General features: G+C 42.8%; 1 protein-coding gene across 4 annotated transcripts in view; it reads left to right on the forward strand.

The window, feature by feature from the left end:
- LOC137369169 (GRAM domain-containing protein 2B) overlaps nucleotides 1-20246 on the forward strand; it is a 167157-nt gene extending 146911 nt beyond the window's left edge. For all 4 annotated transcript variants that reach the window (XM_068029937.1, XM_068029936.1, XM_068029938.1 and 1 more), the window contains exons 9-14: nucleotides 591-696; nucleotides 1409-1528; nucleotides 1950-2043; nucleotides 6364-6474; nucleotides 12016-12109; nucleotides 19374-20246. In XM_068029937.1, the coding sequence (XP_067886038.1) occupies nucleotides 591-696; nucleotides 1409-1528; nucleotides 1950-2043; nucleotides 6364-6474; nucleotides 12016-12109; nucleotides 19374-19415 (567 nt within the window). In that variant the 3' untranslated portion in view covers nucleotides 19416-20246. The remainder of the gene's footprint in view (nucleotides 1-590; nucleotides 697-1408; nucleotides 1529-1949; nucleotides 2044-6363; nucleotides 6475-12015; nucleotides 12110-19373) is intronic.
- Nucleotides 20247-27035: the final 6789 nt, after the last annotated feature.

The raw sequence follows: 27035 nt of genomic DNA on the forward strand, positions 1-27035 counted from the left end.
TTTTCTCTGAAAATTAGTGAGTGGAAGATAGTTAAATACAAATAGTGTGTGTAAAATCACTCCCAGTCACTTACAGCAGAGGAGTCTCCAGGCATGATTAATGGGGGAATTACCTAGCCATCTCCATTCTGGCTGGGAATAGTGGTGTCACTATAAGCAGCTGGTTTCTAAGCTATGCCTACTTGTTATCAGTAGTGGGCAGTAAGTTACAAGAGCTGTGATGGAAGCGGAGACAATCAGTGATTCCAAAATGAAGATGAATGGCCACTTGAAGGGAATAGATTTTCAGGGCAGTGGGGATCGAGCAGGGGAGTAGGACTGACAGGATAGCTCCGTGGAGAGTGGCATGGACTCGATGGGACAAATGGCATCTTTCTGTGCTATAAATGACTTTAACTCTTAAGCTTTGAACATTTATGTGAAAAATAGTTAATCATCTAAGCATCGTATCCCTGTGTTGCACTTGCTGACCGCAGATGAGACTAAGGACTCTTCATTATATAAGGACTGATTTGTATTGATATGTATATACAATCAGCAAGCAAGGGTAATATAACATTTCATAATGTCCTTTTTTTTAAATAAAAAAGGAGTTCAATATAGAAGATTTGTCCAATCTGGCAGTGTGTAGAAGACAGGAATTGGAGCAATTTAGTAGCTCTGGATCTCAAACTCCAGAGTCTGAAAATTCTCAAGGTTAGTTTTATTATTTCATAAAAGGAAAGTTGATGGTTAATTCACATTGTCAAATGTAATAGCATTTAACGTTTAACAAGATTAGTCACTCACCTTGTGTGTTTGCCTGGCTTTCTAGAATTGAAAAGGTGATCTTTTAATTGTGTACGATTTTGTTAAATACCTGAACCGATCAGATCTGGTTAGTTAAAATGTATGGTAGAATCTCAAATTATCCAAGCACTTAAGTAGAATTGTGTTGATAAATGTTAATGCAATTGTATAAATGTTGATGAGCAATTAAAGATAGGTTGTAATCAATGATGAAACAATATACAGTGTACCTTAGTGAACACTAGAATGACTTTAGAGCACATACATTACTTTTAAAAGTTTATGAGGGGTCGGAAAACATGAACATTATGATTAATGATATCTGTTGCAATCAAGAATTAGTAACTCGGGTGGTTCTATACTCTGCAGGTACTTGGAGCAGGAAGATGTGTAATATTTACTGAGCAAGTGAGAATGCAAGATGTTAAATAATTTGGCTAGCGAGATTTTGAATGATTTGAATTTGTTAACCTAATGCTTCATTGCAACATTCTTCTAAAAATGTTGCTCTGATCTGTATTGTTGAGCACGTAGATTGCGATGGCATTCTATGTGCTTGGAGCATAGCTTTTTCTTTGCCACGTGTTCAAATACAAATAATGAACTTGGTCATTAACAGAGTTTACCAGTGCAGCCCAAACATTATTGAAAATTGCAAAGGATGATGATATTCCTGTGCTTGCTGATGTTCACATAAAAGAAATGCCTGAAATGAAGAGAAGAAGCTGTCACGAGAATAGTGAGTACTAGAATCCGATGTTGGCCAGAAATAATTCTGAGTTTAAAAATGCCTGTAGTAGTTGAAAGTCTCATGAATACAGTTAATTTGTGTTTTTTTCACTAATGTCTGAGATCTTAGTCAACTGAGAGAAAAGCCTACCTATAGAAATGAATGAACCAAGCATTTGAAATTTTCCCATCGCTACTTTCTTGTTCTAATTGCCAACTTGTGGTTCAAAGAAACCACTAGCTGCCTCAACATTTTGAAAAAGCAGCTGTTTTTTTGTTACTGTAGCTTTGGAAACTGATAACTACTTTCACAGAAGGAAAATGATCAATCGTTCTTAGTTTTCTCATTTCTGCTTGCCTCTGCTGCAAAAATATGCAAACGGTTTTGTATATTTTTGAGGAAAAGTATTTTTGATACTTTACACTTACAGGACATTCCTTGATATCGGGGTTATTACAGAAAGTGAAATCTAATGGTGTACAGCATCTTTCTGTGAATACCTTGCTGGTGCTCTATCTGGTTATGTGAGTATTGTTTTAAATTACTTTAGACTATAGAATTTTAGAGCTATTTATTGATAAATTTAATATAGTTTGCATATGTTATCATCGGACCTCCTAAATTTACTAGTTTTGGACTGGAGGTCTTATTGGATTAGAATACTTTGCCTCTGAGACCTGGGTTTGAATCCAACCCTGACTGATATATTTATGTACTTTTGCTGGCTGCAAATGTCCTGTTTCTGTCTAGCCAATCTCAAGCCAGACGCTAGCAGTCTTGAGGCCACAGCACCAAGCTACCCACAAACTAAAAATCGCATTCTGAATGGCCAGGAGCATGGCTGGTGCACGTAGTGGTAAATTCACAGTGGTGCAGTAGCTGATGATTTTCTGAAGTTGAGATTTTTTTTTTATTCGTTCGGGGGATCTGGGCGTTGCTGGCTATGCCAGCATTAATTGTCCATCCCTCTCGAGTAGGTGGTGGTGAGCTGTCGACTAAAACCGCTGCAGTCCTTGGGGTGTAGATAAATTTTGTAGCGGTTTGATACAACTGAGTGGCTTGCAAGGCCATTTCAGAGGGCATTTAAGAGCCAGCCACATTGCTGTGGGTCTGAAGTCACATGCAGGCCAGACCAGGTAATGACAGCAGATTTCTTTCCCCATAGGGAACTGGTTAACCAGATGGGTTTTTACGACAATCAACCATGGTTTTATGATCGCCATTAGACTAGCTTTTTAATACCAGATTTATTAATTGAATTCAATTTTTTTTTTTAATTCATTCATGGGATGTGGGCGTCAGTGACTACGCCACCATTTATTGCCCATCCCTAATTGCCCTTGAGAAGGTTGTGGTGAGCTGCCTTGAACCGCCGCAGTCCATGTGAGGTAGGTACACCCACAGTGCTGTTAGGAAGGGAGGTCCAGGATTTTGACCCAGTGACAGTGAAGGAATGGCGATTATAGTTCCAAGTCAGGATGGTGTGTGACTTGGAGGCGAACTTGCAGGTGGTGGTGTTCCCATGCATTTGCTGCCCTTGCCCTTCTAGTTGGTATGTTGCTGCAGTGCATCTTGTAGATGGTACACACTGCAGCCACTGTGCATCGGTGGTGGAGGGAGTGAATGTGGATGAGGTGCCAATCAAGTGGGATGCTTTGTCCTGGATGGTGTCGAGCTTCTTGAGTGTTGTTGGAGCTGCACCCATCTAGGCAAGTGGAGAGTATTCCATCACACTCCTGACTTGTGCCTTGTAGATGATGGACAGGTTTTGGGGAGTCAGGCGATGAGTTACTCGCCACAGGATTCCTAGCCCCTGACCTGCTCTTGTAGCCACGGTATTTATATGGCCAATCCAGTTCAGTTTCTGGTCAATGGTAGTCCCTAGGATGTTGATAGTTGGGGATTCAGTGATGATATTGCCATTGAATGTCAAGGGGAGATGGTTAGATTCTCTCTTGTTGGAGATGGTCATTGCCTGGCACTTGTGTGGCACGAATGTCACTTGCCACTTATCAGCCCAAGCCTGGATATTGTCCAAGTCTTGCTGCATTTCTACATGGACTGCTTCAGTATCTGAGGAGTCACGAACGGTGCTGAACATTGTGCAATCATCAGCGAACATCCCCACTTTTACCTTATGATTGAAGGTCATTGATGAAGCAGCTGAAGATGGTTGGGCCTAGGACACTACCCTGAGGAACTCCTGCAGTGATGGCCTGGAGCTCAGAAGGTTGGCCTCCAACAACCACAACCATCTTCCTTTGCGTTAGGTATGACTCCAACCAGCAGAGAGTTTTCCCCCGATTCCCATTGACCTCAGTTTTGCTAGGGCTCCTTGAGGGCATACTCGGTCAAATGCTGCCTTGATGTCAAGGGCAGTCACTCTCACCTCACCTCTGGAGTTCAGCTGTTTTGTCCATGTTTAAACAAAGGCTATAATGAGGTCAGGAGCTGTGTGGCCCTGGAGGAACCCAAACTGAGCGTCACTGAGCAGGTTATTGCTAAGCAAGTGCTGCTTGATGCCACTGTTGATGACTCCTTCCATCACTTTACTGATGATTGAGAGTAGACTGACGGGAGGGTAATTGGCCGGGTTGGACTTGTCCTGCTTTTTGTGTACAGGACACACCTGGGCAATTTTCCACATTGCTGGGTAGATGCCAGTGTTGTAGCTGTACTGGAACAGCTTGGCTAGGGGTGCAGCAATTTCTGGAGCACAGGTCTTCAGTGCTACTGCCAGAATATTGTCAGGGCCCATAGCCTTTGCTGTATCCAGTGCCTTCAGTCGTTTCTTGATATCACGCGGAGTGAATCGAATTGGCTGAAGTCTGATATCTGTGATGCTGGTGACTTCAGAAGGAGGCAGATATGGATCATCAACTCGGCACTTCTGGCTGAAGATTGTTGCAAATGCTTCAGCCTTATCTTTTGCACTGATGTGCTGGGCTCCCCCATCATTGAGGATGGGGATATTTGTGGAGCCACCTCCTGCAGTTAGTTGTTTAATTGTTTACCACCATTCACGACTGGATGTGGCAGGACTGCAGAGCTTAGACCTGATTTGTTGGTTGTGCTTAGCTCTGTCTATCACATACTGCTTCTGCTGTTTGGCATGCAAGTAGTCCTGGGTTGTAGCTTCACCAGGTTGACACCTCATTTTGAGATATGCCTGGTGCTGCTCCTGGCATGCCCTCCGGCACTTTTCATTGAACCAGGGTTGGTCTCCTGGCTTGATGCTAATGGTAGAGTGGTGGACGTGCCGGGCGATGAGGTCACAGACTGTGGTTGAGTACAATCCTGCTGCTGCTGATGGCCCACAACGCCTCATGGATGCCCAGTTTTACATTGCTAGATCTGTTTGAAATCTATCCCATTTAGCACGGTGATAGTGCCACACAATACAATGGAGAGTATCCTCAATGTGAAGGCAGGACTTCGTCTATGCAATGACTGTGCAGTGGTCACTCCTACCAATACTGTCATGGACAGATGCATCTGCAGCAGGCAGATTGGTGAAGACGAGGTCAAGTATGTTTTTCCCTCTTGTTGGTTCCCTCACCACCTGCCGCAGACCCAGTCTAGCAGCTAGGTCCTTTAGGATTCGGCCAGCTGGGTCAGTAGTGGTGCTACTGAGCCACTGTTGGTGATGGACATTGAAGTCTCCCGCCTAGAGTACATTCTGCACCCTTGCCACCCTCAGTGCTTCCTCCAAGTGATGTTCAACATGGAGGAGTACTGACTCATCAGCTGAGGGATGTTGAGGACTCCCAGGGCAACTCCCTCCCTACTGTATACCACTGTGCCACCAAATCTGCTGGTCTGTCCTGCTGGTGGGACAGGACATACCTGGGGATGGTGATGGCAATATCTGGGACATTGTCAGGTATGATTCCATGAGTATGAATATGTCGGGCTGTTGCTTGACTAGTCTGTGGGACAGCTCTCCCAACTTTGACACAAGCCCCCCAGATGTTAGTAAGGAGGACTTTGTAGGGTTGACAGGGCTGGGTTTGCCGTAGTCGTTTCCGGTGCCTAGGTCGATGCCGGGGGGTCTGTCCAGTTTCATTCCTTTTTATTATCTTTGTAGCGCTTAGGTACAGCTGAGTGGCTTGCTAGGCCATTTCAGAGAGCATGTAAGAGTCAACCAAGAGTCACATGTAGGCCAGACCAGGTGAGGACAGAAGATTTCCTTCCCTAAAGGACATTAGTTCCACCATCTGCCGTGGTGGGATTCGAACCCATGTTCTCAGAGCATTGAGGTTCATTGAAGTAGATTAGTGGTAGTTTGGTCTGGGCTGTATCAGATCTTGGAGTACTTGCTGCTAATGTTGAGTAACTAGAGTGGTGAGGTTGGGGGTGGGGAGTGTTGCGAAGTATGTATTTTCCCTAGTCATTGATGCTGGTCCCATTATTCTCTCCCCCTTTGGGAGAGGGCGGTGTTTACAATGAGTGCTCTTCATGGATAATGTGACTATCATGTGTTTTAAGTTTAAATTGTAGTTGAATTTTCTAAACTTTGTTGTTTTTTTTTCAAAACATCCTAAAAGGACAATTCTGACAACAGAAGTAACTGTTGATTCCAAGATAGTGGTAAAGTCAAGTTCATAGACATAAAATTGGGCACAGTTAACGTATTGAAGAGCAAAATCTAAAATCTTTTTAGAAAGGAGGTAAAATGTAATTAGATATTGGATATAACTGCTATTGAAAACTACTTTATGCAAATGTAATGCTGAATTTAATAGCTGCTGTACATTGGAAAATGTAGCAGGACATGGTTGTGTGGGAATCTGTCTTGTATGAAGAAACAGAAAATACTTGCTAAAGAACCACTTGTTTTACAGAGTCATTGTGCTGGTTCTGTCATCCTTCTACATGGGCTTAAAAATAGTTGCTTTGGAGCAGCGCCTAGCCTCACTGGGAGCATTGCCAGAATACCACGCACATCACAAAGAGTAAGTATTCACATTCAGTTGGCAAAGCAGTTTATTTGCTCTGCTTTTGTAATTGAGCTCTTAAATGGTTAAGCTGCAGTGACTGTAATGGTTGATAATGACTGATGAGCTGTTTTGACATCTCCACTGCCCAAATTTTAATTGTAAGCCTCACTGCTTAATTTCTTTTTATTCGTTCATGGGATGTGGCCGTCACTGGCTAGGACAGCATTTATTGCCCATCCCAAATTGCCCTTGAGAAGGTGATGGTGAGCTGCCTCCTTGAACCGCTGCAGTCCGTGTGGGGTAGGGACACCCACAGAGCTGTTAGGAAGGGAGTTCCAGGATTTTGACCTAGTGACAGTGAAAGAACGGCAATGTAGTTCCAAGTCAGGATGGTGTGTGGCTTGGAGAGGAACCTACATATGGTGGTGGTTCCATGCATCTGCTGCCCTTGTCCTTCTAGGTAGTATACGTCTCAGGTTTGGAATATGCTGTCTAAGGAGCATTGGTGCGTTGCTGCAGGGCATCTTGTAGATGGCGCATGCTGCTGTCACTATGCGTTGATGGTGGAGGGAATGAATGTTTGGGGATGGGGTGCCAATCAAGTGGGATGCTTTATCCTGGATGGTGTCGAGCTTCTTGAGTGTTGTTGGAGCTGCACCCATCCAGGCAAGTGGAGAGTATTCCATCACACTCCTGACTTGTGCCTTGTAGATGGCGGACAGGCTTTGAGGAATCAGGAGGTGAGTTACTCGCCGCAGGATTCCTAGTCCCTGACCTGCTCTTGTAGCCACGGTATTTATATGGCTACTCCTGTTCAGTTTCTGGTCAATGGTAACCCTCAGGATGTTGATAGTCGGGGATTCAGCAATCATAATGCCATTGAATGTCATGGGGAGATGGTTTAATTCTCTCTTGTTTGAGATAATCATTGTCTGACATATGTGTGGCGCGAATGTTACTTGCCACTTATCAGCCCAAGCCTAGGTATTGTCCAGGTTTTGCTGCATTTCTACATGGACTGCTTCAGTATCTGAGGAGTCGAGAATGGTGCTGAACATTGTGCAATCATCAGCGAACATCCCCACTTCTGACCTTATGATTGAAGGTCATTGATGAAGCAGCTGAAGATGGTTTGGCCTAGGACACTACCCGGAGGAACTCCTGCAGTGATGTCCTAGAGCTGAAATGATTGACTTCCAACAACCACAACCATCTTCCTTTTGCACTAGTTATGACTCCAACCAGGGGAGAGCTTTCCCCTTGATTCCCTGTGACTTCAGTTTTGCTAGGGTTCCTTGATGCCATCCTCGGTCAAATGCTGCCTTGATGTCAAGGGTGGTCACTCTCACCTCACCTCTTGAGTTCAGCTCTTTTGTCCATGTTTGAACCGAGGCTGTAATGAGGTCAGGAGCTGATTGGCCCTGGTGGAACCCAAACTGAGCATCATTGAGCAGATTATTGCGAAGCAAGTGCTGCTTGATAGCATTTTCAACCACACCTTCCATCACTTTAATAATGATTGAGAGTAGACTGATGCGGCTGGGCTGGATTAGTCTTGCTATTTGTGCACAGGACATACCTGGGTAATTTTCCACATTGCCTGGTAAATGCCAGTGCTGTAGCTGTACTGGAACAGCTTGGCTAGGGGTGCAGCAATTTGTGGAGCATAGGTTTTCAGTACTATTGCCGGAATGTTGTCAGGGCCCATAGCCATTGCCATATCCAGTGTCTTCAGTCATTTCTTGATATCAAGTGGAGTGAATCGAATTGGCTGAAGACTGGCACCTGTAATGCTGGAGACTTGAGTTGGAAGCCAAGATGGATCATCCACTCGGCACTTCTGGTTGAAGGTTGTTGGAAATGCTTCTGCCTTATCTTTTGCACAGATGTGCTGGGCTCCCCCATCATTGAGGATGGGGATATTTGTGGAGCCACCTCCTCCAGTTAGTTGTTTAATTGTTTACCACCATTCACGACTGGATGTGGCAGGACTGCAGAGCTTAGACCTGATTTGTTGGTTGTGCTTAGCTCTGTCTATCACATACCGCTTCTGCTGTTTGGCATGCAAGTAGTCTTATGTTGTAGCTTCACCAGGTTGACACCTCATTTTGAGGTATGCCTCGTGCTGCTTCTGCCATGCCCTCCTGCACTCTTCATTGAACCAGGGTTGATCCCCCGGCTTGTTCATAATGGTAGAGTGGGGGCTATGCCGGGCGATGAGGTTACAGATTGTGGTTCAGTGCAATTCGTTGCTGCTGATGCCCACAGCGCCTCATGGATGACCAGTTTTGCGTTGCTAGATCTGTTCAAAATCTATCCCATCTAGCATGGTGTTAGTGCTACACAGCACGATAGAGGGCATCCTCAATGTGAAGACGGGACTTCATCTCTACAGGGACTGTGCGGTGGTCACTCCTGCCGATACTGTCATGGACAGATGCATCTGTGACCAGCAGATTGGTGAGGATGAGTTCAAGTCTGTTTTTTCCCTTTTGTTGCCTCACCACCTGCCGCAGACCCAGTCTAGCAGCTATGTCCTTTAGGACTCTGCCAGCTCGATCAGTAGTGGTTCTAACAAGTCACTCTTGGTGATGGACATTGAAATCCCCCACCCAGAGTACATTCTGCACCCTTGCCACCCTCGGTGCTTCCTCCAAGTGATGTTCAACATGGAGGAGTACTGAGTCATTAGCTGAGGGAGGGCGGTGGGTGGTAATCAGCAGGAGGTTTCCTTGCCCATGTTTGACCTGATGCCATGAGACTTCATGGGGTCCAGAGTCGATGTTGAGGACTCACAGGGAAACTCCCTCCCAACTGTATACCACTGTGCTGCCACCTCTGCTGGGTCTGTCCTGCTGGTGGGACAGGACATACCCAGTGATGGTGGTGTCTGGAACATTGTCTGTAAGGTATGATTCCGTGAGTATGATGTCAGGCTGTTGCTTGACTAGTCTGTGGGACAGCTCTGCCAACTTTGGCACAAGCCCCCCAGATGTTAGTAAGGAGGACTTTGCAATGTCGACAGGGCTGGTTTTGCTGTTATCGTTTCTGGTGCGTAGGTCGATGCCAGGTGGTCAGTCCGGTTTCATTCCCTATTGACTTTGTAGCAGTGTGATATGACTGACTGGCTTGTTAGTCCATTTCAGAGGGCATTTAGGAGTCAATCACATCGCTGTGGGTCTAGAGTCACATGTATGTCAGACCAGGCAAGGACAGCAGATTGCCTTCCCTAAAGGGCATTAGTGAACCAGATGGGTTTTTACAACAATCGATAATGGGTTTCATGGCCATCATTAGAGTAGCTTTTAATTCCAGATTTATTAATTGAATTCAAATTCCACCTTCTGCTGTGGTGGGATTCAAACCCATGTCCCCAAAACAATACCCTCTGTCTCTGGGTTACCATCCCAGTGACAATACTACTACGCCACTTCCCCAAATGTTGGAAATAGTGATGGTGGTTATTTCAAGTCCCTTGTTTTAGGAAGAGCTCAAAGTGAGCTATCCACAAATGTGTGCATTTGAGTAATCATGCTCTGGTTGGAGAATTTTTCAGACAGACTCAATTCTGAAAAACTTAGTGAGCAACATGCAGATATTGCAGCTACTGAAAGCACACTCCTGCCATAACTGCTGCACCTCATACTTCTAGAATCAATTCTAATAAAATAATGAAAATTTGCCCAAGGCACATTTGCCCATTATGACCACATGCACTGACATAATTTGTCCGTGCCTTTAAATGTGTAAACGACCTCACCCCTCCCAACCTCTAACCTTATCCAGCTGTCTGCCCCTTGATGTTTTCCATTCCTGACTCCAGCCTCTCTCGTACCCCTGATTGTGGGGGTATGGACAATCATCCCTAGGTCATTGTGGTTTCAGTTTCCTGGAACCCAGTCTCTGAAATTCATTCTCTTCAAAAACTCCACATTTCTGGAACTTTCTCTTTTTAAGACTGTCCTTTAAAATTCATCTCCTTGACTAATCTGTTGGTCACTCCTGCTAATCTCTCCTTTTTGGATTGGTGTCTGTTTTCTTTGCTCCTCTGTGAAGCACCTTGGGACATTTTCCTACATATGTGTAATGATGGGAGCCACTGATGAGTACATTGTAGAGGATTGTCAGGATTACCCAAGGACACAAACGGGGTGTCAAGTTAATGTGCAGGAACATGATTGAAAGGTACCACCTGATGGTCTGAAAGAGGACTAAGAACAGTTAGTTTCCTTTTCTCTTCTTTCTCGCTGTTTTTCTCTCTCTTGGACCCCACTGGTTAGGAGACCCTGCTCCTTCACAATTCTGCCAAATCCCAACAACTCCTTCGTGACCAAGCTCCCCACGTAACCCCACTGCCTCCCACCAACTCTCACCACAAAGCACTGCTACACTCTCTCCTCCACACCACCCCAGACTTTATTCCTATTTCACTCTGGCATCCAGGGCCTCAGTCAGTGCTCTCAACCTGCAAGACTGCATTTGCAATGCTCCCAGACCCTCTACCTCTGCAATACTCCAGGATCCTGCACCACCTCCAGCCCAGTTGTTTCCAGAGCTGGGGATGTCCTCATGATACTGCCACACCCTGAGACCCTACCTCAATACTACTGAATCCCAGGTTGTGTCTAATGCTGGTAAATTGGAGTCCTTTATCTGCCTCACCTAACCTGTCTGCAGCTCTTTGAACCCTCAGCTTACCCCACAATCTCCAACACCACCTGGCATATTACCTGTTTTTATAAAATCTGATCTAAGTAAAGAACATCACAAGAGATCTGTCTGAGTTTTCTTGGATCTTGAACTACCTTTGCCATTGCTTTAATTCCAGCTCTCAAACGGCCAGTTGTATGGAAGGACCAAGGCCATTTTTATTAAATTTCCTCATCTGTCTTTTTAAATATGAGTGCTATACAGTCAATGATGAGTTATGCTGAAGTTTTGTTCGAGTAACTTAAAATGGCCATATTTGTATATTTTGGTTTGCTTATCCTGGGAAAAGGCATCTTCCAATTCTCATTGCTCAGTAAGCTAGTAATTGCCAGTGTTTTCCCCTGTTAGACATGACCAGACTCTGAATAGCTAGCTCACATATGACAATAGATTTGTGGGCTGGAACACTAGTGAATATTGGCTTTCAAATGACTCTTTTGTGAAAGTACATTTTTAACTGTACTGTGCTGTGCTAAGCATGATTGATCAAAAGCCCTTGTCACTACTTAAAATGCAAGCACTGTGACTTATTAAAATAAGAGAATTATCTTGACTGGTATGAAAAACTTTCCCCGAACCATGTTGATACAAAATTGTGTACAGAGCTTAGATTTCTTCGAACAATAATTTCTGTTTCGGGTCACTAATGGGATTGCACTTGATTCCATTATGTTGGCTGTGTTTTATATCCTTGCTGAACCACAGCAATTGGTTTATTGGTATCTGTAGTGCTGAATGGATGGGATTGGATTTAAACGCAAGGATGATGTCCTATTAAACCTTTTGGTCTTCAGTTATGATTGCTTTGCTTTATTAATTCAACAATGAATTTCTTATTTTGTACAGTTCTTTCACTCAGCGTGACATGGGACTACACTTCCACGTTAATACAGATGTGATCTATGATGAATTGTCAGAAAATCTTGCAAAATTGGAAAAGGTGAACTAGAATTTGTTCAAATACCTATAAATAAAGCTACACAGCAGCAGAGTATGCATTGTGATATGCTTATTATAGATGTTGCTTTTAATCTCTACAGTACAATAACTGAGAATGTTGCTTTTATTTTGTATAGATGGCATCTAGGATGGCTGAATAGTTAAGTTCTGTGCAGGATGTGATATCTTTGTGGCCTGTGCTCAGCCAGGACAGCAGTGGGGTAGCATGCAAGCTTAGTGTGCCTGAGACACAGATAGGTAGTGGGAATTGGCTTCGGTTCCAACCTCTGGTAAATGGACATTGGGCACAATAGGATTAAACTTTACCACAGATACACTGACAGCTGAATGAATTACCCAATTATAGATGGCTGCTGTGAAGTGCCAACACACTGCCATTAGAACTATATGCCACATAAGTCATTGCCTTCTGGAGAGGAAGATGAAGAAAATCCTGGGGAAGTAAGATGAGAAACACCTGAACATAAATACAATGTAAATACAAGTTATTTATTTGATTAATCCATCTAAATAATAGTTTTTTTTCCTTTTGAAGAATATTTGAGGAGTTGGCTTCACCTGTTTATAAAGGCTGATCTAGTCTTGGCACTGTATATCTCTCTGTTGACTAACGGGACATATTTATCAGGGATAATTTTTACCATTGAGATCCAGTGTGGATCAGCACTCATCTCTGGAAAATCCTGCTATTCAAGAAAGGGGGGGAGAAAAGGGTGAACATAGGTAAATTGGCCATTATAAATTGCCCCTAGTATAGGTAGGTGGTAGGGGAATATAGGGACAGGTGAGGATGTGGTAGGAATATGGGATTAGTGTAGGAAATATGGGGATTAGTGTAGGATTAATATAAATGGGTGGTTAATGGTCGGCACAGACTCGGTGGGCCGAAGGGCCTGTTTCAGTGCTGTATCTCTAAATCTAAAATCTAAAAATCAGGCCAGTTAGCCAGACAGACTCCAGTATTTTCCTGACAATTGCTATCATTACGGACGTGGTAACAGGGCACTTAAATCATATGATTCGGCAGAGTCAGCACTGTTTTATGATGGGGAGTAATGTTCGTCAAATCTGTTAGTTTTGAGGGTTTAACTAACAGGGCAGGTGAGGGAACCAGTGGATATAGTAGACTTGTAGTTGCAAAAGGCATTCAATAAGGTGCCACATGAGGTTATTACACAGGATTAGTGCTCACAGGATTGGAGGTAATACATTAGCTTGGATTGAGAATTAGTTAATGGACAGGAAACAGAATAGGAATGAACAGGTCATTTTCAGGTTTGCAGATTATAACTAGTGGGGTGACGCAAGGATAAGTGATTTGGCCTTTGCTATTTACAATCTATATCAATGGCATAAATGAGGGGGACTGATTGTAATCCATCCAGGTTTGCTGAATATACAAAGTTAGATGGGAAAGTAAGCTGTGCAGAGGGTGCAAAGAGGCTGTAAATGGATAGAGACAGGTTAAGTGAGTGGGCAAGAATGTGATGGGTGTGTAGAAATGTCATATCCATTTTGGAAGGGAGTATAGAACAGAAATGTTTTTTTAAAGGTGAGACTAGTAAATGTTAGTGTGCAGAGGGATTTGGGCATCTTTGGACACAAACCTCAAAGTTGACATGTAGGTACAGCAAGAAATTAGGAAGGCAAATGATATGTTCGCCTTTATTGCAAAGAGATTGGAGTACAAGAGTAAGGAAGTCTTGCTGCAATTTTATAGGGCGTTGGTGAAACCACACCTGAAGTATTGGTGTACAATTTTGGTCTAAGGAAGGATATACTTACCTTAGAATTTAACCAAGATTCACTAGATTGATCCCTGGGTTGAGGGGGTTCTGCTATGAGGAGAGTTTGAGTAAACTAGACCTACACACTCTGGAAGAGAATGAGAGGTGATTACATTGAAATGTTTAGAAGCTAGGGTAGATGCTGAGACTGTTTCTGTTGGCTGGGGAGTCTAGAAACTAGGGAGCATAGTCTCAGGGTGAAGGTTTGGCCATTATGACTTTGAGATGAGAAATTTATTCATGGAGGTCTGAGAGTTTTTGGAATTCTTTGCCCAGGGTGCTGTGGATGTGTAATTTGAGTATATTCAAGATTTTTAGACAATAAGGGAATCAAGGGATATGAGGATTGGTGGGGAAGTGGCTGACCTATGAACATACGAATTAGGAGCAGGAGTAGGCCACTTGGCCCTTCGAGCCTGTTCCGCCATTCAATAAGTTAATGGCTAAACTGATTACTCCACATTTCCTCCTACCCCCGATAACCTTCCACCCCCTTGCTTATCAAGAACGTATCTACTTCTGCCTTAAAAATATTCAAAGATTCTGCTTCCGCCTTTTGAGGAAGAGAATTCCAAAGACTCACGACCCTCTGAGAAAAAATTTCTCCTCATCTGTCTTAAATGGGTGACCCCTTATTTTTAAACAGTGACCCCTAGGTCTAGATTCTCCCAAAAGGGGAAACATCCTTTCCACATTCACCCTATCAAGGATCTTGTATGTTTCAATCAAGTCGCCTCTTACTTTTCTAAATTCCAGGGAATACAAGCCTGCCCATTCCAGGTATTAGTCTAGTAAACCTTTCCTGTACACTCTCCAACACATTTACATCCTTCCTTAAATAAGGCGACCAGTACTGTGCACAGTACTCCAGATGTGGTCTCACCAATGTCCTGTATAGCTGAAGCATAACTCCCTACTTTTGTGTTCAATTCCCCTCACGATAAACAATAACATTCTCTTAACTTTCCTAATTACGTGCTGTACCTGCATACTAACCTCTTGCGATTTATGCACTAGGACACCCAGATCCCTCTGCATCTCAAGAGCTCTGCAATCTCTCACCATGTAGATAATTTTTATTCTTCCAAAGTGGGCAATTTCACACTTTCCCACATTATACTCCATTTGCCAGATCTTTGCCCACTCACTTAACCTATCTATATCTCTTTGTAGCCCCCTTATGTCCTGTTCACAAGTTACTTTCCTACCTATTGTTGTGTCATCAGCAAAGTTAGCAACCATACCTTCATCTAAGTCATTTATATAAACTGTAAAATGTTGAGGCTGTAGCACTGATCCCTGTAGCACACCACTCATTACATCTTGCCAACCAGAAAATGACCTATTTATGTCTACTTTGTTTCCTATTAGATAGCCAATCTTCTATCCATGCCAAAATGTTACCCCCTACACCATGAACTTTTATTTTCTGCAGTAACCTTTGATGTGGCACCTTGTCACATGCCTTCTAGAATTCTAACATCTAATACATCCACTGGTTCCTTTATCCACAGCACATGTAACTTCCTCAAAGAACTCCAATAAATTGGTTAAACATGATTTCCCTTTCACCAAAACCATGTTGACTCTGCCTGATTACTGTAAATTTTTCTAAATTCCCTGCTATAACATCCTTAATAGTGGCCTTTATAGCCACTCCAGGCGCTGCTTCACAAACCACTGACCACCTCCAGGCGCATATCCATTGTCTCTCGAGATGAGGCCCAAAAGAAGAAAAAAGAAAGAAAAGAAACATCCTTAATATCTTCTAACATTTTCCTGATGAACAGATGTTAATCTAACCGGCCTGTAGTTTCCTGCTTTCTATCTCCCTCCCTTTTTGAATAAAGGAGTTACATTCGCTATTTTCCAATCTAACGGAACCTTCCCTGAATCTAGGGAATTTTGGAAAATTAAAACTAATGCATCAACTATCAAAATTAAAAGCAAAATACTGCGGATGTTGGAAATCTGAAATAAAAACAAGAAATGCTGGAATCACTCAGCAGGTCTGGCAGCATCTGTGGAGAGAGAAGCAGAGTTAACGTTTCAGGTCAGTGACCCTTCTTCAGAACTGGCAAATATTAGAAATGTAAAAGGTTATAAGCAAGTAAAGTGGGGGTGGGGCAAGAGGTAACAAAGGAGAAGGTGTAGATAGGACAAGGTGACAGAATAGCTGACCAGAAGGTCATGGAGCAAAGATATGTTAATAGTGTGTTGAAAAACAAACCATTAGTACAGAAAGGGTGTTAATGGACTGAAAATTGAACAGCCGCAAGTACAAACATGAAAAAAAACAGTGGGTAAGCAAACTGAACAAACTAACAGTTCGGGGCGGGAGCAGGAAACGGCACCGATCGTCATCATTGCACCGAAAAAAAGAGTTGGGGGAGGAGGCCTAAGTAGGACTGGAACAAGGAATGTCCGACATATCCCACAAAAAGAAAGGCATAACTAGGACCCATGCGGGTACCCATAGCAACACCTTTTACTTGAAGGAAGTGAGTGGAGTTGAAGGAGAAGTTGTTCAATGTGAGAACAAGTTCAGCCAGGCGGAGGATGGTGGTGGTGGATGGGGACTGGTTGGGCCTCTGTTCAAGGAAGAAGCAGAGAGCCCGCAAACCGTCCTGGTGGGGGATGGAGCTGTAGAGAGACTGGAAAACTTTATCAACTTTGCTGCTAATTTCCACCCTTCTCTCACCTTTTACATGGTCCATCTCTGACACTTCCCATCCCTTCCTCGACTTCTCTGTCTCCATCTCTATGGATAGGCTGTCTACTAATATCCATTATAAACCCACTGACTCCCACAGCTACCTCGACTACACTTCTTCACACCCTGCCTCCTGTAAGGAGGCCATCCCATTCTCCCAGTTTCTACGTCTCCGACGCATCTGCTCTGATGATGCTACCTTCCATGACAGCGCTTCTGATAGGTCTTCCTTTTCCCTCAACTGAGGATTCCCCCCCACTGTGGTTGACAAGGCCCTCAAGCATGTCTGGCCCATTTCCTGCACCTCTACCCTCACCCTCCCTCCCAGAACCAATACAGGGTTCCCCTTGTCCTCACTTTCCACCTCATCAGCCTCCATATCCAAAAGATCATCCTCCGTCATTTCCGCCACCTCCAGCGTGATGCCGCTACCAAACACATCTTCCCCTCCCTTCCCCTGTCAGCATTCCGAAGGGATCATTCCCTCCGTGACACCCTGGTCCACTCCTCCATTACCCCACCACCTCATCCTCTTCCCATGGCACCTTCCCCTGCAATCGCAGGAGGTGTAATACCTGCCCATTTACCTCCCCTCTCCTCACTATCCCAGGCCCCAAACACTCCTTTCGGGCGGCACAGTGGCGCAGTGGTTAGCACCGCAGCCTCACAGCTCCAGCGACCCAGGTTCAATTCTGGGTACTGCCTGTGTGGAGTTTGCAAGTTCTCCCTGTGTCTGCGTGGGTTTCCTCCGGGTGCTCCGGTTTCCTCCCACATGCCAAAGACTTGCAGGTTGATAGGTAAATTGGCCATTATAAATTGCCCCTAGTATAGGTAGGTGGTAGGGAAATATAGGGACAGGTGGGGATGTGGTAGGAATATGGAATTAGTGTAGGATTAGTATAAATGGGTGGTTGATGGTCGGCACAGACTCGGTGGGCCGAAGGGCCTGTTTCAGTGCTGTATCTCTAAAACTAAAACTAAAGCAGCGATTTACTTGTACTTCTTTCAATGTCGTGTACTGTATTCGCTGCTCACAATGTGGTCTTCTCTACATTGGGGAGACCAAACGCAGACTGGGTGACCGCTTTGCGGAACACCCCCGCTCAGTCCGCAAGCAGCACCCCGAGCTTCCAGTTGCTTGCCATTTCAGCACTCCCCACCCCCACTTTACTTGCTTATAACCTTTTACATTTCTAATATTTGCCTGTTCTGAAGAAGGGTCACTGACCTGAAACGTTAACTCTGCTTCTCTCTCCACAGATGCTGCCAGACCTGCTGAGTGTCTCCAGCATTTCTTGTTTTTATTGTATCAACTGTCTAACTAGCCACTTATTTTAACACTCTAGGATGAAGTCCATCAGGACCCGGGGACTTGTCAGCCCGCAGCTCCAGCCTTTTGTTCAGTACCACTTCCCTGGTGATTGTAATTTTCTTGAGTTCCTCCCTCTCTTCCATTTCCTGACTTACAGCTGATACTGGGATGTTACTTGTATCCTCAATAGTGAAGACAGATGCAAAATGGCTTAGATATAGATCAGCCATAATCATCTTTAAAGGCAGAGCAGGCTCAAGGGGCCATATATGCTACATTGCCCCTACTTCTTATGTTCTTTGGGAGTGCTAGATCTCTGAATCACTCCTGTTTCTAAAATATCACAAGGGGGAAAAAAAAAGTTTTTTCTTACTATGCATTTGGAAAAACTTTCGGATCTGTTGTGTACCTTCTTTCCCATTTCCATAAAACTAATCATCTAGATCTGAATATGTAACATTGTTTAACAACAATTTAGCACCTTTAATGCAACTGATTTTGAACCTTTTGCGGATGATATGAGACATGGAAAGACTTTTAAAGGTGGAGTGGTAGAGGGTCTGAGGAGTTTGAGGAGGGAATGCCAGAGAGTAGGGCAATGTGAACTGAAGGCTCTGCCACAAGTTATGGAGCAGGGAAGGAGAGATTGCATAGGATGCCAGAGGCTGCAGATGTAAAAGAGCATAACACTCGGAAAGGTTGAAGAGGTACGTTGGTTGTTGGAGAGGAATTTGTAGTTGAGGAAGAGGATTTAAAATTCAAAATGCATTTGCTGTGGGTTCAATTATAAACTGCAGATATCCCCTGTCACCCATTACAATGTCAGGGAAGCAAAGTATGAGAATAATAGGACAGTTGTGTAAATGAGTATATTGTGCCTCTGCATCTTTCTTAAAATGATATGAAGGAAAATGGATATTCATGGGTATTAAGTGAAAAATGATCAGTTGAATAACTTTTGTTTTCTGAATTCAATTTATATCTTTACTGTGATTTGCTGTTGATAGAGACCATTGTGAAAACATTATTTATTTATTTTATTTAGAGATACAGCACCGAGTCTGTGCCGACCATCAACCACCCATTTATACTAATCCTACACTAATCCCATATTTCTACCAAGTTCCCACCTGTCCCTATATTTCCCTACCACCTACCTATACTAGGGGCAATTTATAATGGCCAATTTACCTATTAACCTACAAGTCTTTGGCTGTGGGAGGAAACCAGAGCACCCGGCGAAAACCCACGCAGACACAGGGAGAACTTGCAAACTCCGCACAGGCAGTACCCAGAATTGAACCCGGGTCGCTGAAGCTGTGAGGCTGCGGTGCTAACCACTGCGCCACTCTGCCGCCCTTAGTCAGTTCCTAAATGTGCTGGAATTTCCCTCTATACATGCATTTCTCAAATTCTGTATCTTGGCTTTCAGATACAGAAGAATCTACAAAAGCTTCTGGAAGGAACTGAATGAGGCGCTCTATTTTTGATCATCAGTACATTTTGTGGTCGCTGAGGTCATGAGTCTCTGGAATCTAATGTGAACTCTGCAGGACGGAGTCCAGGATTGTTCAGCTTCAATATTGTATTTCACAGAATTCTGCACAGCCTTCTTTCTAAGGGAAAATGCAAGCAATCTTCATGTATCTGTGCAATAAAGCATTCCATTGATCAAATCCTTTATCTAAAAATTAATTTGACACTTTTTTGGAAAATAGTAAGGGGGTTTGTAGTGTATCACCTATTGTAAGTTATAAGAAATCTAATTTCTAGAAGTAGTCTAGTCATTGGTTATAAAAGCACTCCATAATCTATAAGTTCTTAGAATATTTTCTGTAAAGCATATGCTGACCATGTATATTATCTTCTTGCCCAGTGGTCTAATATGATCAACTGTTTGAATGTAGTGTGGCATTTTCAAAGAACATTGTATGGGGTAGGTTTTCATCTTTTAGTGTCTCAGCACAGCTCATGGGCAAAATTGGGTAGAGGTGACGTGGAATGGAGTCCACCAGATTTTAAATGGCAAAAAAATTAGGTAAATGTCGTTACAGCCATGCATTCCTCCCCACCAAATTTACATTTTTGAACTGTGGCCAAGCAGTGCTTTACACGGGCATAGAATGAAAATCTACCTTGCTGTGTCTGACCAGCAGGGGTTTTTCAATTGTGTACTGAGTGAACTTACAACTGTTTGCCATCTGATACTATTGATATAAAATGTAATTAAGTATTCTTTTAAGCCCATTTCTATGAAATGATTTCTCACTTGGAATTTTGTAAATAAAATTTGAGCACATTAAAATAGTTTATATTGTTTCTGGAGGTAGTAAAGTGCACACTGCAGAAATTACATTTCATGTGGGTCATATTTAAACCATTTACTGATTTTGTTTTGGCAAATGTAGGTGCTGTATATATTGAATCAGATTTTTACACATAACCCTTTCGTGGGATATGCAACAACTCGATCCTTTTTGGATTCATTTCTTGTAGCGTGACATCCTTATTTGTATGTAAATTCTAGCTTTTTCATGATGTAGAAATGAGTATGAAAAAGCCTTCACACCAACATGTTTGGACTCTTAAAAAAAAAAAAACTACACAGCAATTTGCATTTCTTTAGTGTTCATCTACAGGCAGATAATTCTGAGCAATTTCCAAGGTGTTGGATACTGTGCAGGAGGGAGAACAAGAAAAGAGAGATTAGGAAAGGGTAATAGCACAGTTGATGAATGAAACTTTTTGGTGGAAAAAGGAAGTGCTGAGGTGGAGATAGTGAGAGAGGAGCTTCAAAAGCAATGGCAGAGCTGAAGAATGGTTGCTGACAATGGGGGCAGAAATGGGGAGTGATGAGTAAGTTGGAATCTGAGATCAAAGGGACATGCAACTGGTGGAGATCATAGAGGTAGAGTGGGGTAAAACAGCAGGAAGGTTGGCGTTCTGATCAGAGAACAATTCCAAGACAAGTACGCATTCCTGGACTTTGGAAAGAAAGGAAATGATAAAGGAGTTTTTTTTTTAGGAATGGCTGATCATGGGTTTTGAAATGATGCCCCAGAGGATAGGGTTGAATTGATGTTGACTATCATAGGACTGAGGGAGGGAAGCTCAGTTATCAGGAGCTGGGGTGGAAAGGGATTAAGGGTGCAGTTGACAGACTTGTTTATGGGAACAGTTAGAAGATCTGCTAGTCTGTCAGTCCGTCAACAAAAAACTGATTTAACTGTTAATTTATCTTGATTGGTATTTGTAGGATCATGTGTGCAAATTAGTTGCTCTGTTTATTTTTTATATATATATATATATATATATATATATATACACATTTTATTTTAAATATTTAAATATAAACAGCTTTGCAATGTGGTGGGATACCATAAATAAAAATCTGCTCTTCTGGGCAACAAGCCTTTGGATTTCCAGTCCCAATTTTTCCTTTTGAGCCTTGTGAGCAACTTTTTGTAACCCTACATTTTATCATATCTGATTAAACATCCGAGCTATTTTGGCCTCGGAAGACAGATTAATTTTTTTTTTAAATATATTAATGAGTGGCGCAGTGGTTAGCACCGCAGCCTCACAGCTCCAGGGACCCGGGTTCAATTCTGGGTACTGCCTGTGCAGAGTTTGCAAGTTCTCCCTGTGACCACGTGGGTTTACGCCGGGTGCTCCAGTTTCCTCCCACTGCCAAAGACTTGCAGGTGATCGGTAAATTGGCCATTGTAAATTGCCCGTAGTGTAGGTAGGTGGCAAGGAATATGGGATTACTGTAGGGTTAGTATAAATGGGTGGTTCTTGCTCGGTGGGCCGAAGGGCCTGTTTCAGTGCTGTATCTCTAAATAAAAAAAAATATTCGAGCCTAGCCTTTTTTATAATTAGTTACAAGTGTAATATTGTATTTTTAATATTGAAGCAGCCAAAAGATATAGGTCTAAAATTTATAGTTGTGGTGGGCGAAAACAATGGCAGTCCTCCCGTGTGGGCCATTGCAGTATTCAGCGCGGTGGCTCATTTAAATAGCCGGGGCAAACAACAAATGCCCCCCCCACCCCCCCGATGTGGTGGGAGTGGGCAGTCCGTCCCCAGCAAATGCATCAGCTGCCTGACTCAATTTACATATTAGTTTGACCCCCTCCATTAACATCAGGCCGGGTCCTCACTGCACTGGGGTGCGTGGCAGCCCTCTCCCGGAGGCATTTTCCATCCCCTCCCGCCACAACCCCTGATGTCATGGGGTCTGTAAAATTAAGCCCATAGGGTGTGAGTGGAAGTCTAGATTTTAAAGGAGTATATATGAAGCAGGCACTGCATTTTAATCATCAGATTCACCCCACAGAAATTATGATCTCACTAAAAGGTGAATATTAGTAAAATAAAGGTTTACTAGCAATGAGAAATTGGCTTTCTTTTGATGAAATTTCTCATGCACATACTGCCCCCTATCTGAATTTCTGTTGAATTTGAAGATTTCACCTTCAGGTAGATACTCTTCTTGCTGTAACAAGATGTTGGTAAATAGAATTTATAATCCATATCTAAACTGTCTGTCTTCCCTGCAGAAGAGCCTAAATTGTTCATTGCCTTTTTTTTTAGTTTTAATTTGTTGTTCCGCTCCTGTAACATGGTTTCTCTCTGCAACCTCAACGGAATGGGATATTACCACAGTATCATCTACATAAGGGAAGCTTAATTTCAAAATGAGTAACATCCTTGAATGTTGTGAATGATTTAAAATATTCAAGTTTTTGATTTTGATTTTAAAAATACAACTTCAGTTTATGTACTGATTAGAGTAACCTTGATAGCGTCTCATTAATGAGCTGTTCATGCTAGTTGACTCTCTCTGCCAGGCAGCAATGCAGTTCACTAGTAGGATTACATTTGTGTTCAGGGACATGTATTTGACTGAAGAATGTCTGATTAGGAAATACCACATTTTCATTGATTACTATTAACAGAAATCCTACCATGGAAAAAACAGAAGGATAGAACCGTCTGTTGATAGAACCGTCTGTTGGCATACATTCCTGTGCAACAAGCATTTGGCCGTACTAGAGGTGTGTGTTATCAAACACCTGTTAATACCATCTGTTAAGATGACTCCCCTTCTCGGCATACTTACTCACAAAAAGATGCTGATTGAATGTTAAGTTCAAAATATAAATGGTAATTATTTAAAACAAAGTTTGATCTATTTCCTGAACATTTTTTTGATACTTGTTGAGTCCTGTTACTAGAGTCAACAATCACATTTACACTGCCTGAGTTGAATTATCCCATTTTGCATTGACTTGCTTCAGGCCCCTTTATATGAGGTCGGACTGTAGGGAAAAATAACTCTGCAATTGATCCAAGTTGTCCTGCAAGCAATAGCTTTCTTCCTCACTGTCAACCATACAATTTTTGTACTCAATCTGTGAACTACTTAATCATGCCCCCTACAGTTAAGTCTAAATCATTGACACATATGATGAAAAGCAAAGGACCTAGTACTGAGTTCTGCAGAACCCCACTGGAAACAGCCATCCAGTCACAAAAACATCCATTGACCATCCCCTTTTGCTTCCTGCAACTGAGCCAATTTTGGATCCCACTTGCCTCTTTCCCTTGGGTCCCATGGGCTGTATCTTTTCTGACTAGTCTGTCATGTGGAACCTTATCAAAAGCCTTGCTAAAATCCAGGTAGATTACATCAAACGTGCTACCGTCATTGATCCTCCTTGTTACCTCCTCAAAATGCAATCAAGTCAGTCAGACAGGGCCTTCCCTTAAATCCATGCTGAGTGTCCTTGATTAACCCATGCCATTCTAAATGATGATTAATACTGTCCCTCAACCTTTTCCAAAATTTTGCCCATGACTGAGGTTAGGTTGACTGGCCTATAATTACTCGGTCTATCCCTTTTTGTATAAGGTTAGCAGTCCTCCTGTCCTCTGACACCACACCTGTAGCCAGAGAGAATTGGTAAATGATGGTCAGAGCCTCCACTATTTCCTCCCTTATTTCATTTAACAGTCCAGACACATTTCATCTGGGCCTGACGATTTATCCACTTTCAAAGATGCGAATTCACTGAATATTTCTTCCCACTATGTTTATCCTCTCCAATATTGCACATTCTTCCTCCCTAACTAAATTGTGTGTCTCAATCCCCACTTTTGTGAATTAGTTTTAAGGCGGCAGCAAGCCTATAGATAATTTCCATTTTAATGAAAGAACAGACTTGCACAAAACTCATTTGAATGTGGGATCCAGACTGAGAATGTGGCTCAAGACCTAAGCAATCTGCATTGAGTAGGAGACTGGGCCATTTATGTATACTGATATAAAATGTCAAATCTTAACACCATTTTGAGAAAAAACTGATTCCAAGATCTTGTATAGGTACTATATTTGTAGGAATCCTTTACACAGCAGTACAAATAAGCATACATTGTTTCTATCCACTAGTAATCACTTCTTGGCTGGATGATAATGCCACCCCTGGGAGCGGGCTATAAGATGCGGGGGGGGGGACCTAAAAGTGTGTGGGAGGTGGAGTTGTTCTGCCCGTCGCCTACCTGCCCCCACTGCTATTTTGCCAACAGTGGGGGAGGTGGCAAGCAGCCTGCCCCAGGCCAGTTGAGGACTCTTAAGTGGCCAATTAATTGCCACTTAAGGGCCTCTTCCCGCCACCTTTGGTATTTTACCAGCAGTGAACAGGCATTTCACCTGAGGAGGCTGCCCAGTAAAAGCAGGCGGCCTCCTTGTGGGTTTAGGGGTTTTTTCCCCCCACCACAGCAGCACAGGCTGTCCCTGCTAAAACTACCCCCCTCCCCACCACACCTCACCCTGTTCTCCGACTCCAACCCTTTCGCAGGGACCCAGCTGATTGTCTCTGATGAGACCCAAACTGCACTTACCTTTTTGAAGGGTGACATCCATTGTTCCTCTTCTTTCTGGGTGCAGTCACAGCAGTGGCCACCGTTCCCACTGACCTCTCTGGCAGGCAGCTCTTGAGGCGGGACTTCCTGTCTCAGAGGGCAGAAGGCCTGACCGAGGCCAATTAAGGGCCGAGGCAAAATTGCAGGGTGGCTTCCATGCCCCGCAAAGGCGGTCTCACCCCTGCCTTTTCAGCCATTAGGCTGGGCTACCACTACAATGTTAAATTCTGGCCCTTATTACTGTTTTTAAGGTAATAGATGGCATTGAGAATTTCTGGCTCCTTAGAACTTACACTTTGTAACATTTCATTTTTATGGTAAGTGCTAATGCTTGTGATACCTCTGAGATTTTCTTGTTCACTGTGTTCAGTTTCATGAAAGCCAATGCAGATTGAAATTGCTAGCAAATATGGAAGAGATGTCAAACTGACTGCTTTGATCCTTGTAACTAATGTTTGTGTGTTGCTAGAACAAATCCTATAAAAGATGCTTAAGAAGGCATAGTTTTGTAATTTTTCAAACGGAATAACTGCAACCAACAAGATTTCTTTTTTGATAAAAGCAAAATACTGTAGATGCTGGAAATCTAAAATAAAAACAAAATGCTGGAAATACTCAGCAATTCTGGCAGCATCTGTGGAGAGAGTAACAGAATTAACGTTTCAGGTCTGACCTTTCATTAGAACATTTCTTTTGTGGTAATTTTTCCTCTATATTCCTTGAACTGTGGTTTAATTTGTTTTGCTTTTTATATATAAAAAAAATTCTAGATTGGATTGGGTATTTTTTTGTGTGCATGTGATTTTCTATATGAGGAATAAAATTTACTTTGTGCTTATTTTATGAACAAATAGATACCAGCAAACCAAGTAGATAGGACACATGGGTCTCCTTGGTTCTGTATTAAAACAAGGAGTGAAAATCAAGGTAGTATTTATAAGATAGACCTCCATATCAAGTGTAGAATTTGTTGGAAAGTATGCATAGCTTTCAGGGTAAATAATCACTAGCTACTTGGGGTTAGTGGCCACTGGCCAGCTAATATCATAAAAAGTTTGTAATCCTATTAATAGCTGCAGGACATTGATATCCAGTTCAAGGTAGTGTCTTAAACTAATGTAGTAAAGATCTCCATTTATTGTCAAATATAATGCACATAATTAATATGACCCAATCTAAGGCTTGCATACTGTAGTGCCCTTAGTCTAACTTTATTAATTTCTGCTCATTATTGAACCTTTAACAGAAACCTTTATTGAAAAAGAATTATGTTTAATATTTAATTAAATAGTTAGCGGTTTCGAAATTGAAGATTTTGAGAAATTTTTTTGACCTTTCATGATATTCCTTTTGGAAAAAATGCAAGTTCTTAACTCAGTAAGTAGAGATTGGTACTTGAGTAAGCATGCCTAAGGACTGTGGAAGCTACAGTGAAAATTCCATACGTTGCTAATACTGTGAAGTATTTCTGATGAACCTGAATATCCAGGCCAATATTTATCCCTCAATCAACATTACAAAGTATCTAGTCATTACTGCATTGTTGTTTGTGGAAGCTTGCTGTGTGCAAATTAGCTGTATCTTTCCTATATTACAACAGTGTCAACAGCCAATTAAGTACTTTTGAAGTGTAAAGTACTTTGGGATGTCCTTAGGTTGTGAAAGGTGCTGTATAAATGTAAGTCTTTTATTAAAATTTTCAGCAGAGCACTGGATGAAGTTCTCCAAGGTCTTTACTTCAAGCCAAATGGCATCGCAGTTGAAGCGAAGCACATAATTAGATTCTGAACTCATTTAAAAATTCAACAAATTTATTTTTGTCATTCTTTTTTTCTTTGGCCTCCTTATCTCGAGAGACAATGGGTAAGCGCCTGGAGGTGATCAGTGGTGTGTGGAGCAGCACCTGGAGTGGCTATAAAGGCCAATTCTAGAGTGACAGGCTCTTCTACAGGTGCTGCAGAAAAATGTGTTTGTCGGGGCTGTTACACAGTTGGCTCTCCCCTTGCGCTTCTGTCTTTTTTCCTGCCAACTGCTAAGTCTCTTCGAATCGCCACACTTTAGCCCCGCCTTTATGGCTGCCCGCCAGCTCTGGCGATCGCTGGCAACTGACTCCCACAACTTGTGATCAATGTCACAGGACTTCATGTCGCGTTTGCAGACGTCTTTA

Source organism: Heterodontus francisci, chromosome 4 (genome assembly GCF_036365525.1).
Source record: "Heterodontus francisci isolate sHetFra1 chromosome 4, sHetFra1.hap1, whole genome shotgun sequence".
Lineage (NCBI taxonomy): Eukaryota > Metazoa > Chordata > Chondrichthyes > Heterodontiformes > Heterodontidae > Heterodontus > Heterodontus francisci.